At 38.8% G+C, this 14,137-nt stretch overlaps 1 protein-coding gene across 2 annotated transcripts in view; it reads left to right on the forward strand.

Annotated features, from left to right (window-relative positions):
* Positions 1–14,137, forward strand: part of LOC126470131 (vacuolar protein sorting-associated protein 41 homolog) — a 153,736-nt gene that overhangs the window by 21,968 nt on the left and 117,631 nt on the right. For both annotated transcript variants that reach the window (XM_050097747.1, XM_050097746.1), the window contains exons 4-5: positions 1,196–1,319; positions 13,477–13,675. In XM_050097747.1, the coding sequence (XP_049953704.1) occupies positions 1,196–1,319; positions 13,477–13,675 (323 nt within the window). The remainder of the gene's footprint in view (positions 1–1,195; positions 1,320–13,476; positions 13,676–14,137) is intronic.

Genomic DNA, 14,137 nt, shown 5'->3' on the forward strand with positions numbered 1-14,137 from the left:
AGCTCCCATGGGAAGACATAGCTGCCATTTTTTCCACATGCTGTTCGAAAGTGGAATAATAGAGAATTGGTGTGAAGTTGATTTGCTGAACCCTCTTCTAGGCTCTTAAGTGTGATTTTCAGAGTAGTGATGTAGATGTAGAGCTTGGTCCATCCTTACACCACACCTGCACCTAGCCCATTGCCATGTGGTTTATAGGCCTGCGGAAGACATAATATCAAGACCTGTCCTGTGTACCCACACAACACATCATATTCGAGCCCCATAATTGGTGTATCATACTCTATCATAACCAGGGCCACCTGTGAAGGTAGTCTTGTCACATAAAAACCCTGCAGTAGCTTCTGTACATCCAATATGTGGGCATGACCACCAACTAGCTGTCCACCTGAATGAGTGGCCTCCTCTAAACTTTGAACAAGAGCAAAGTTGAACACCCAGTGGCAGAACATGTTGCTGAGTGCTATATGCTTGATCTCAATAGCCAGTTCACAACTTGTGCCGTCTGAACCTTCTCTCATGGCTGCAAAGGCTGCAGCACTAGGACAATATAGTTGGCCAGGACACAGTAACTGTGCATGTATGGTTTTTTTTCCCAGTTAGTATGAAGGAGGACACTATCTGAAAACTCAGCAATGTTTTCAGTCTTCCTTGCGTTCCTGCTAACTTGCATGATCCATCAGCTATACAATAAGTCTTTGTTTTCATATATTCTGTTATTTGCATCACATCTAGGCCATTATAGCACCATATTAGTCTGTTGTGTTTATTTACTTTTGTTGTTTTATTTTGGAATTTGTAAGTACGTATAGATTAGGAGCTGATTTCATAACAATTGAATTGAACAAAAGTAAGGCCTACAAAACTGTTGAATTGTAAGAATTATCATCAAAGAGTATTGAACTCAGCAGAGAAGCATATTTTAACAAAATTGAACTGCAAATAATCTTAAATCCAAAGACAGGTCAAGCAGTTAGTGACTTTGAATTCCAATAGAATGAAAAACACAGGGAGAAGTCGTAGAGAGGTAGATCAAGCAAGGTGTTATGTGTGTAACCAATGTGTTCTTTTTAAGTATTTGGCAGGAGTCATTGTGTTAGTATTTATGGGTATTTACAACTTTCTATTATTTTCTATTTGTGTGTATATTTTGTATGTATCTGTATAATAATTCAGAATTTTGTTATTGGACCAGATCTTTATTAGTGGGCTCTGCTCAAGTGAGCATAATCAAGAGGTAGTGATTGGAAGACTGGTCAGATGTGTAGCAATTGATCCATATTATTCTAAACCAGGCTCAGGACGAAGGTTTATTACTGGTGAGTTGAGCTTTTGCTCTCTTTTTTCCCAATTTTGTAAATTTTCTGTTTAGATAGTATTTATGAGATTGTCTTGTATTTGCCTGTGATATAAATTACTAAGCATTTTTACTACTGTACAGTTCAATGTCTTGTTTAGAAATTTTCACTGTAGCCAGCTGGCAAGTGTAGGATATTACTGTACACATCTAGCAGTTATATTAAAAAATCAGTAAATTAAAAGTGGTGACACAATTGCTCATACAAATATACTGTACCATACAGTTGTTTCTATCTGGACATCACAATACACAATAAAGAGAGGAAGGGAACTTATTTCTCTTTTTAAGAAGTTTAAAAAGTTTCACAGGAAACATAGGCATTCTCCTCGGTGCACCACCTCCTCCAACCCTGCCCCAAGTATGATATTTTGTAATGCACCTGGTGAAAATAAATACTGATTGTGATGCATAAAATTGAAAACTCTGAAAATGACAGTATTGTTGCACTCTTACAAAAGTAAAGCTGAGAATAATGTCAGAAAGGCAGCGAAGTTGCATTACAAACAAAATTGTTTCCAGAATGAATTTTCACTCTGCCGGGGAATGTGTGCTGATTTGAAACTTCATGGCATATGAGGTTCTGGTGGAAGTAAATCTGTTAGTGTGACTTGTGCTTGGATAGCCTAGTCAGTAGAGCACTTGCCCCCAAAAGGCAAAGGACCAAGCCAAGGTTCAAATTCCAGCCTGGCACACAGTTTTAATCTGCCAGGGAGTTTCAAACAAAACGGTATCTGCCTCCTTTCTGTCTGCATTTATCTACGCATTTACTGTGGTAGCCACTGTCCAGATAATTCATGTTAAGGGGCCTCATTTAGAGCCAAGCTGGAAAGGATTCTCAAATCCATTGGGTTTCCTGTAAAAAAAAAAAAATAAATAAATAAATAAATACTACTGGTTACAAAACAAGTAACAGGTTCAGATAACTGTAACAAGCTCAGTGTTTGTATGACTGATAAGAAGTTGCATAAAGTAAGATCAGTTTTAAACAGTAGTAGAGAAAGAGTATGAGAAGCAGATGAATAATATGTAGCGATAGATGAAGAAATGTATAGTTTTCCAAGCACACATGTGCTGCCCCCTATGTTACCTCCCTGATAAGTCTGAGATTCCTGAGTCAGTAGCAGGAAGAGTGACTGATAGTGATGGAATAATAAACTGTAGCCAGTGAAACCAAGTGTCTTCCCTCAACATTTTTCCACCTGATAACAAATATAGGGTAAAGTGCTATTACTTGTCTTCATCTCCAAATGGAACATTATCCTGTGAACCATGAGTGTGTACTCTGGCAGGAAAATCCTTTGTTTTTTTATTGTTATGGTATACACACTTCAGCACATCACTGTGTAGCATGTGCTTTTCTTATTTTGATAAGAATTCAGCAATAAATTTAAGTGTGGACTTGCTCTCTGTTTTTGCTGTTGCTGAAATAAGTGCAAGACTTGTCTGTAAATATTATACAAGGTGAAGAAAAAGTGCAATACTTGGAGGTCAGCATGTGATTCTTCATCGAGATTTATCTAGCAAAATCACATTGGGTGCATTTTGAAAACGAAAGTATGAAAACGAAGAGATGTTGAGACCGTCATATCATGCAGTGCTTCGAACCGTACAAAAAAACATGTATCACCCCACACTACTGTACCAGCCATCATAGCTCACTGAGTAGACTGCTGGCACATCAAATGCACACCCACCATGGAACTATGGTTTGAATCATTGTCAGGTTCCTTTCTTATCTTTTAGATGTCCATTCCCTAGTTCTCATCAGTTATAAGCTGGAAATCGTCTTGTCACATGACAATAGTGTATACATGACAGTGTGATCCATTAAACTGCATGCATGTATCTACTAACCATGCAGTGCACAACCATAACTGGTCCTGTCAAGTACATGTAGAACAGCTTCACAGAGGAGTTCACAAACGATGAATACTTTGATATGCTTTTGGTACTGGGTGCATCTGATAACCAAGCTGCAGCTGCTGCTCTTGCATATGCTGTACAATATCCTCAAAGGAACCATCCCGATAATAATGTTTCTCATCACCAGGAGCGACACCTTAGGGAAACCGGTAATAGTTGTCCACCACAAGTTATGGACAGATGTCATCCAAGGACTAGACATACTCCACAAACAGAGGACATGATTCTTAAAACTATTCACCAGTCATCTCAGCAAAGTACCTGTGATACTGCAAGGCACTTCCAGATACGTCAAAGACTGGTTGTTGAAGTTTCGTATGATGAACAACTGCATCTGTATCATTATACATTAACTCAACACCAGCAGCCAGAAGACCACATTTGACAACTACAGTTTTGTGAATGGCTTTCGTACCAAGTGGAGGATAATGAACATTTTATAAATAATGTGATAGGGACTGACAAATCTAGCTTCACATATGAGGGTATTATCAATCACCACAGCATCATTATTGGTTGGAACACAACCTACATATCATCTGTAAATGTGACTTTCACGCATAGTTTGACATCAACCTGTGGGCTGGAAACATGGGAGGAGTACTTTTGGGCCCTTACCTGTTGCTGGACAAGTTGAATGCACCCCTGTATTGTATGTTTCTTTGTAATACTTTACCTGATGCATTAGAAAATGTTCCACATGATGTTCAGCAACAGCTATTGTTTCAGCATAATGGTGCACTGCCACACTTTGGAATGAATGTGCATATCTATTTAAATGAAGTGTTTCCAGAGTAATGGATTGGTTGTAAGGGTCCAATGTTCTGGCCGCCACATCTGTAGTCCTTAATTCACTGGATTTTTATTTGTGGAGACACTTAAAGGAACAAGTTTATAGTACCCAACCCATGGATGTACATGACCTAATAGCTCGTGTGCATGCTGCTTTGGCAATGGTGGTTGCAGGTGTGTTGCATGGTCCAATGACTGATGAAGTGTTTGCAAATGCGAGGTGGTCACTTTGAATATTTTTTCTAAAGCAAAAATTGCTTGTATGTATACGTACCAGCTCTGTGAAGATAATCCTGGATATCAAACTTATAGAATGGAATTATTGTGTGTAGCATAATATACAAGCTAGTGTAGCCTACCTATTGTACTTTTCATACCTCATTGAATACATGCAGTGTTACTGTATTCACTATTATTTTCTATTGTCTTTATTTGTGTCATGGATGAAATGAAGTGGTAGTTTACAGCTGTAAGATGTTCATGTTATTTCTTTATGTTTAAGTAAATGTAACAGTAAAAGAAAGAAGTTCATAAGATGCCGCATTTTGGAGGTGTAAATTGGATACAATTTGATACTTTAACTGAAAAAAAGAAAAAAAAAACTGTTTTACTTGAACACAACTCAAACATCAGAGAATCTGCATATCGTTCCCCACAGCATTCCTTCTTCTCACTGAGCTAATGGGACAGCTCCAGCACAGCACAGACCTGTTGCTACCTGTTCATGACCACACTGAATGCAGTTACAGCATTGCCAGAGCCTTGTTTTTTAAGTTGCATTTCTATTAAACATGTTGGTGGGACTAGGTTTTGCTAAGATACACTTTTGTCTTGAATTTGGATGAGGAATCGCTCGTCAAATGCAAAGTGGAGTGTTTCTTTTTTTCCTTCATCCTGTGTATAGTTTGGATTATAGCCTAAACTTAGAGACTGTCATACCATTAAATAAAACTGACTGGGTCAGTCTCATTTATTTGCTTTCTTTGGAAGTATAGTCTGCTCTTTGTCAACTATTCTCTTTATTTAAGGTGTTAAGAAAAGGCCAACTACATGATTTTGCATCTCTCTAGTTGTGCACTTCCACAGGTGTTATGAGGCTATGTCACAAGGTGGTTTATATCTTAGATCCCACAGTTCTCTTTTTGTTTAGCTGGCACTAGTGTGATTTATTAGGAAATGCCTGCTGCCCATCTCATCGCCAGTTAATCTTAAAATGGTTAAGAAGTGTCTGACTATGTTTTGTAGAAATCATAATAAAAATCCTTGTATTTCTTTTGCCATAGAATTATTATTTTTACTCTTAAGAGACACAAAATACAATGTCATCTAAATGGAATTAAGGACACATGTAAATTTTTGTATTAATGTAGTATTTAATTACGTATGGATTGTCAACTCCATTCTTCACAGCCATACAAATAAAAATATTGAAGCAATAATGGCTATGTGGTAAAACAATTTTTTTCTGTGGTATGGTAGAAGGCATCAATTTTTTATAAAGTTTTACTACAGGAGACTTGATTTTCATTGCAGACACTAAATAATCTGAGTGACAATATAATCCTTAAAACAGTTTGTTCTGCTGTATGAGAATAAAATAGATTTCTTTAATAGGAGACTGTTGTGACAATCATATTCTAGTTAAAAATTTTAAATATTGCAAAACCTGCAGTGTGTATGGAAGTACTATTCCACTCAAACACCGAGTGAGTTGGTCCAGTGCTAAGACACGGAACGCATATTCAGGAGGATGGTGATTCAAATCCCCATCTGGCCATCTAGATTAAGGTTTTCCATAATTTTCTTAAATTGCTTAAGGCAGATGGTGGCGTGGTTCCTTTGAAAGGGCATGGGCAGCTTCCTTCCCCATCCTTCTCCAGTCTGAGCTTGTGCTCCATATCTGAAAAGTATCCTCATTTTCCTTCATTCCTTTCTTCCAATACAAATTATTGCACCCACAAATTCTTGTCCACTTCTTAAAACTGTGGAACTGGTTCAAGTGCTGTCTTTGTAGACTTTTAACTTTTTATTTACCTATTAATTAAATTTCAGTCAAGACAGTTATGAGTGGTCACACTGCCAGTCCTGTAAAATTAGACCCATTTGTTGCGTAAATGGCTACTGCATGCGTTTAATATATGTCTCATTCTACTCACAAAACTCGATTAAGAGTGCCAGAAAAATATTTAGTGAGAATTTACCTAAGAACTGTGTTCTACCAAGGAACACAAATTTTTAGTGAAATCTGGCAAGGGAATGCTGTTTATTTCCTTTTATTCTACTATTCTTTGCTGAAAAGCATATGCAATCACTCGATCTTTTATCGTTCATTAATTGGTCCATGCTTTCCAAACCTAATGGAAGCCATTCAGCAAAAGGCAAAGCATTTAGTCAAAAGAAGGAAAACTTGGTAGCTTTCAGAGTTATCCTTTGATGAGCTAGGCAAAGCATTTAGTCAAAAGAAGGAAAACTTGGTAGCTTTCAGAGTTATCCTTTGATGAGCTAGAACACACACACACACACACACACACACACACACACCTAGCTTTATTTCCATTGTACATTGCGGCAAAAAAATGGCTCTTTCTTCTCAAACTGAAACTCCCAGTGGAAAGGGTGGACTGTTCCAGGGGTACTAACAAACAGCTGACATTGAAAGATCAGGTACACAGTCCTCCGTAGAAAAAAATCATAGGAATTATTGTAAAGAGAGTAACAAAGCACAAGTGTGTCAAAACTCATTTGTAGTTGTTGAGAGAGATGAGGAGCCCATTGGAAAAAATATCTGCTTTCTACCTTCATAAAGATTTTTGCGAACTTTAATGCACATCATGGCCTTGGGGCTCAAGCAACAGAAAGAGGTCAAACAATACACTTCAACTTAGCCACAAGGTTGTTCTCAAATACTGACCTGGCATTCTGTTCATCTGCACACACAAGTATTGCAGACTGAGAAGTGGAAATTGATCTTTCTTCAAGCTACCACTTCCCTACGTGGATGTACATTCTGTGCAGAAGAGACTTTGAAAGGAAGCTGTCAAAAGGATACTCAGCAGAGCAAATTAAATGTTGTATAGCAAATTAGTGATATTTGAACATAGACACAGCATTCAGGACTGACAAGGGGAGGCCGCCAGTTGTGAAATTCAGATTCGATTCATACTGCGCATAATAAAAGCTCATGGCCAGAGGTGTAATGTGGCAAAGCACCAAGATGCACTTTTCAGCCATTGTCGAGAAAATCGACAGTTAAAAGAAACCGTTGCGATGAAATACTCTCTACGATTAATAATTTTCTACAGCGTTGTGGTGCAGCGGTAAGCGCTCGGGTTCGTAATCCAGAGGTCGCCGGTTTGAATCTCGCGCCATGCAAATTTTTTTTTTTTAGTATTTGCTTTTTGTAATATGTGACTTACCAAACGAAAGCACTGGCAGGTCGAAAGACACACAAACATACACACAAAATTCAAGCTTTCGCAACAAACTGTTGCCTCATCAGGAAAGAGGGAAGGAGAGGGAAAGACGAAAGGATGTGGGTTTTAAGGGAGAGGGTAAGGAGTCATTCCAATCCCGGGAGCGGAAAGACTTACCTTAGGGGGAAAAAAGGACGGGTATACACTCACGCGCGCACACACACACGCACACACACACACACACACGCACACACACACACACACACACACACACACACACACACACATATCCATCCACACATATACAGACACAAGCATGCATATATATATTTTTGTAATTCATGGCGCGGGATTCGATCCGGCGACCTTCAGATTACGAACCCGAGCGCTTACCGCTGCGCCACGACGCTCTGGAAAAATTATTAATCGTAGAGAGTATTTCACCGCAACGGTTTCTTTTAACTGTCGATTTTCTCGACAATGGCTGAGAAGTGCACCTTGGTGCTTTGCCACATTACACCTCTGGCCATGAGCTTTTATTATGCGCAGTATGAATCGAATCTGAATTTCACAATTGGCGGCCTCCCCTTGTGAGTTGATCATATTGCAACTGTGAGCAATCATGTCACAGAGATATCCTTACTATAGACCTCAGACCACAGCTTTATAGCTGAAGCTTTACAGCTCTAATATTACTGGAAGTGGAAAAATTGGCTTTTACGCAGTTTTGTTCTGCTTGTGGGATGATTCTTTTAAACATAGGCCTATACTTGGTTCGCCAAATATTTGGGGAAAAAGGTAAACATCTTGTATTTTGTTAATTTTTTTCTGTGCTATATGAGTGGGCTAATTTAGAATTGATTCTGTAAGGTGTATTTGCTCTGTAAGCTGTATCTGTATTTTAAATCAAAGTCTGTATTAAGATCTGGGTGTTAAGTGTGAATTTACACTACTGGCCATTAAAATTGCTACACCACAAAGATGACGTGCTACAGACGTGAGATTTAACCGACAGGAGGAAGATGCTGTGATATGCAAATGATTAGCTTTTCAGAGCATTCACACAAGGTTAGCACCGGTGGCGACACCTACAACGTGCTGACATGAGGAAAGTTTCCAACCGATTTCTCATACACAAACAGCAGTTGACCGGCGTTGCCTGGTGAAATGCTGTTGTGATGCCTCGTGTAAGGAGGAGAAATGCGTACCATCACGTTTCCGACTTTGATAAAGGTCGGATTGTAGCCTATCGCGATTGCAGTTTATCGTATCGTGACATTGCTGCTCGCATTGGCCGAGATCCAATGACTGTTACCAGAATATGGAATCGGTGGGTTCAGGAGGGTAATACGGAATGCTGTGCTGGATCCCAACGGCCTCGTCTCACTAGCAGTCGAGATGACAGGCATCTTACCCGCATGGCTGTAACAGGTTGTGCAGCCACGTCTCAATCCCTGAGTCAACAGATGGGGATGCAGCAGCATGGACTATCAGCTCGGAGACCATGGCTGCGGTTATCATTGATGCTGCATCACAGACAGGAGCGCCTGCGATGGTGTACTCAACGACGAACCTGGGTGCACGAATGGCAAAACGTCATTTTTTCAGATGAATCCAGGTTCTGTTTACAGCATCATGATGGTCTCATCCGTGTTTGGTGACATAGCGGTGAATGCACATTGGAAGCGTGTATTCATCATCGCCATACTGCGGCATGATGGTATGGGGTGCCATTGGTTACACGTCTTGGTCACCTCTTGTTCACATTGACGGCACTTTGAACAGTGGACGTTACATTTCAGATGTGTTACGACCTGTGGCTCTACCCTTCATTCGATCCCTGCGAAACCCTACATTTCAGCAGGATAATGCACGACTGCATGTTGCATGTCCTGTATGGGCCTTTCTGGATACAGAAAATGTTTGACTGCTGCCCTGGCCAGCACATTCTCCAGATCTCTCACCAGTTGAGACCTGTAATGTTACAGTTCATATGTGATTTCTATTAAGTGCACTATGTTAGCAATTGCTACCTTGTCTTCCACAACTCCAAACAGTCCAAAACATTACCTTTATTCCTTTCCACTCAAAATAAATGCCCTGTGTCACAATTTAAAAGATTTCTTTGGCAGCAATCGCTCAGTAAAGCGGACTAGTTCTGCCAGAATTAATAAACAGTAATTTGACAACCAAATGATTTCATTATGTCAAACACATTGTACTTCACTAGAGAGTTCTGTGCCCATTAGCAGTTACAATTCACAGAAATTTTTAAGACATTTAGAACATAGGAAGGTTTCCTTACAGTGGGTATCTGACATAGCAGAGAACCATGTGGCACATCTTCTCCCTTCATTGAAGAAAATGCTCAAAAATGTTTTAAATATGTATGCAAATTACATTATTACAGAAAATAAAACTTTGGATTTATTACTGCACTATTTGAACTGAGTCACAAAACAAGAAGTGATTTTCTGCGGATGGGTCTGCACTTGTTACAGCTTGAAAATTTTAATCTGTCAAAAAGAAAATGGTAGCTTTTTCCTGACTTCAGGAACTACTAATAAACATGTATGGTTGACAATGCAGAGTTGGTCATGGAATCAATTATAATCATTTACCTTTGCTCTAGACATGGTAGTGTCTTCTTTCATCAGTGAAGTGTTCCAATACTTTAGAGGCTCCAGTCTTCTGACTAGTCTGATGTGGCCTGCCATGAATCCTCTCCTGTGCCAACCTTTTTATCTCAGAGTAGCAATTGCAACGTATGTCTTCAATTATTTGCTGGATGTATTCCAGTCCCTATCTTCCTCTACAGTTTTTGCCTTCAGCAGCTCCCTCTAGTCCCATGGCAGTTTTTCCATTATATCTCAACAGATATCATATCATCCTGTCCCTTCTTATCACCAAGTGAGCTACTGCTCTGGTTCGCACACTGGACTTGCATTTGGGAAGTTGCCGATTCAAACCTGTGTCCAGTCATCCTGATTTAGGTATTCTGTAAGTTCCCTAAATCACTTAAGGCAAATGCCAGGAAGGTTCCTTTGAAATGGTACACCTGAGTTCCTTCTCCATGTTCCCTAATCTGAGCTTGGCTCCCTCTCTAATGACCTCAGTGTCAACAGGATATTAAAAACGAATCTCCTTCTGCTTCTTGTCAGTGTTTTCCATATATTCTTTTCCTTGCCGATTCTGCAAATAATCTCCTCGCTCCTTACCTTATCAGACACCTAATTTTCAGCATTCTTCTGTAGCACTATATCTCAAATGCTTCAATTCTCTTCTGTTCTGGTTTTCCCACAGTCCATGTTTCACTGCTGTAGAATGCTGTGCTCCAAACTTTCATTCTCACAAATTTCTTCAACAAAATAAGGCCCATTTTTGATATTAGTAGACTTCTCTTGGCCAGGAACAACCTTTTTGTCAGTACTAGTCTGCATATTATGCCCTCCTTGCTCCATCCATCATGAGTTATTTTGCTGCTAGGTAACAGAATTCCTTAACTTTGTCTACTTCATGAGGCCCAGTTCTGACGTTACGTTTCTCACTATTCTCATTTCTGATACTTCTCATTATTTTTGTCTTCCTTTGATTTACTCTCAATCCATATTCTGTACTTATTAGTCTGTTTGTTCCATTTAACAAATCCGGTAATTGTTATTCACTTTGACTGAGGATACCAATGCCATCAGCAAATCTTATCAATGATGTCCTTTCACTTTGAATTTTAATCCCACTCTTGAACCTTTCTCTCCATCACTGCTTCTTTGATGTGTATATTGAACAGTAGCGGCGAAAGACTACATCCGTATCTTACAGCCTTTGCTCTGTGTCATCCAGTCTTATTGTTCCCTCTTGGTTCATCTACATATTGTATATTACTCACCTTCCATACAGCTTATCCCTACTTTTCTCAGAATGTCGAACATCTTGCACCATTTTCCATTGTTGAATGCTTTTCCTTGGTTAACAAATCTTATGAACTTATCTTGATTTTTTGTCAGTCTTGCTTCCATTATCTGCAATGTCGGAACTGCCTCTGTGGTATTTTTAGCTTTGCTAAAGCGAAACTTATCATCATCTAACCAATCCTCAGTTTTCTTTTCCATTCTTCTGTATATTCTTATCAGCAGCTTGGGTGTATGAGCCGTTAAGCTGATTGTGCAATGGTTCTCACAGTTATCTGCCCTTCCTATCTTTGGAATTGTGTGGATGATATTTGTCTGAAAATCTGATGTTATGTTGCCAATCTCATACATTCTACACCAGCCAAAATAGTCATTTCATTAACACTCCCACACTGGACTCCCATTTGGTTCAGTCCCGCGTCCGGCCATCCTGATTTAGGTTTTCTGTGATTTCCCTAAATCACTCCAGGCAAATGCCGGGATGGTTCCTTTGAAAGGGCACGGCTGACTTCCTTCTCCTTTCTTCCCTAATCTGATGAGACCGATGACCTTGCTGTCTGGCCTCCTCGCCCAAAAACAACAACATTAACACTTCTCCTAATGATATTAAAAATTTCAGTGGAATGTTATCTATCTGTTCTCCCTTATTTGATCTTAAGTCATCCAAAGCTCATTAAAATTCTGATTCAAATTCTGGATCCCCTCTTTCTTCCCTGTCAGCTCCTGTTTGTTCTTCTATCATTTTGACTGACAAGTCCTCCCCTTCATAGATGCCTTCAGTGTATTGTTTAAAACTTCCGCTCTCTCCTCTGTGTTTAACAGTGGAATTCAAATGGGAACTCAAATGAGAATCCCTGGAGGGAAGGTAACATTCTATTCAAGAAACACTATCAAGAAAATTTAGAGAACCAGCATTTGAAGCTGACTGCCAAACGATTCTACTGCTGCCAACATACATTGCACATAAGGACCATGAAGATAACGTAAGAGAAATTAGGGCTCATACAGAGGCATATAGACGGTCATTCTTCCCCTGCCCTTTTTGCGAATGCAACAGGAAGGAAATGACAAGTAGTGGTACACGATACCCTCTGCCACACACCATGCAGTGGCTTGTGGAATATCTTTGTAGATGCAGATGTAGAATTCCCATTGCACTCTTAATGTTACAACTCTTGCTTTTAATTTACCAAAGGTTGTTTTTACTTTTCTATATGCTGAATCAGTCTTTCCAACAATCATTTATTTTTCAGTTTCTTGATGTTTTTCATGCAGAAATTTCAGCTTAGTTTCCCAGCACTTATTATTTACTTCATTCTTAAGTGACTTATATTTCTATATTTTCCTGATGATTTCTTTACTTCCTTCTTTTGTCGACCAACTGCATTATTTCTTCTGTTACCAATGGTTTCTTTGCAGTTACCTTCTGTGTACCTATGTTTCTCTTTCTACCTTCTGTTATTGCCCTTTTTAGAGGTGTCCATTCCTTTTCAAGTGAGCTGCCTACTGAGCTATTCATCATCGCAGTATCTGTAGCCACAGAGAACTATAAGTGTATCTCTTCATTCTGTAGTACTTACGTATCCCATTTCTTTGTGCATTGATTCTAACTGACTGCTCTCTTAAACTTCAGCCTACACTCCATCATTCCTATCTAAATTGTGATCTGAATCTGTATCTGCTCGTGGGTAGGCCTTACAGTCCAATATTTGGTTTTGGAATCTCTGCCCAAGCACGATGTACTCTAACTGGAATCTTCCTGTACCTCATGGCCTTTTCCAAATATACCCCCTCCTCTTGTAATTCTTGACCGGAGTGTTCACTATTGTTAGCTAAAATTCATTTCGTACTCAACTAGTCTTTGGTAGAGTATTAGTATTTAAGAAGTGTAGGAAGTGCTTGACAAACAACCTCATTTTGTGGTTATGATAGAATTATAACCATTTCAAGTTATGTTATGTGTAATTGAAATTAATTTGAAAAAAAATAAATAAAAAATATAGGACTATGCTGATAAGCTTTTCTAGTTTCGTATGTAATCTTCACATCTGTCATGTATTAATTATTATTTGCTTTCCAGGTGATGAACGATTAGTATTTCATGAAAAAACATTCCTGTCTCGTATCAGGACAACAGTCTTGTATGAAGCTGAAGGAACAGTGCAAAATATAAAGTGGAATGGCCAGTTTGTTGCCTGGGCTAGTAATATAGGGGTCAGAGTGTATGACATGTATGGACAATGTTCACTTGGCTTGATTAAGTGGACAAGGAACCCAGAGTAAGAATTTTTTTCTGTCTATAATTTTTGTTGTTTCTGTGAGTATTGTCTTCATAAAGGAGAAATTGTGTGCTAGAAAAAAAAGCAGATTAACTATTACTATGCTACATTTTCATTTGCAGCTGAATTCCCCCCCCCCTTTTTTTTATTAAATCAGGAGTGATTTTTGATACCTGTTGTTATAGTCAACTGTCATACTCTTTCCATAATGATAACAAGTTCCCTTCAGTTACACAAAACCAGAACCAGATTAAGGACTTTTTTTCAAAATAAAGGGCAGAAATTCAGGAAAAATAAGTAAAGATGAGGACATGATAGAATTACCATCAATATAGGCTTAATAATAATAATTTATTTTCACATTATCTGCCATACTAGGGATGTGAAGTTAACAGTGGTATTGCATTTACAATTTGAGTGTAAATATAAACACAAATTTTACATATTTTTGAATTGAAGATG

This window comes from Schistocerca serialis, chromosome 3 (genome assembly GCF_023864345.2).
Source record: "Schistocerca serialis cubense isolate TAMUIC-IGC-003099 chromosome 3, iqSchSeri2.2, whole genome shotgun sequence".
Taxonomy (NCBI): Eukaryota; Metazoa; Arthropoda; class Insecta; order Orthoptera; family Acrididae; genus Schistocerca; species Schistocerca serialis.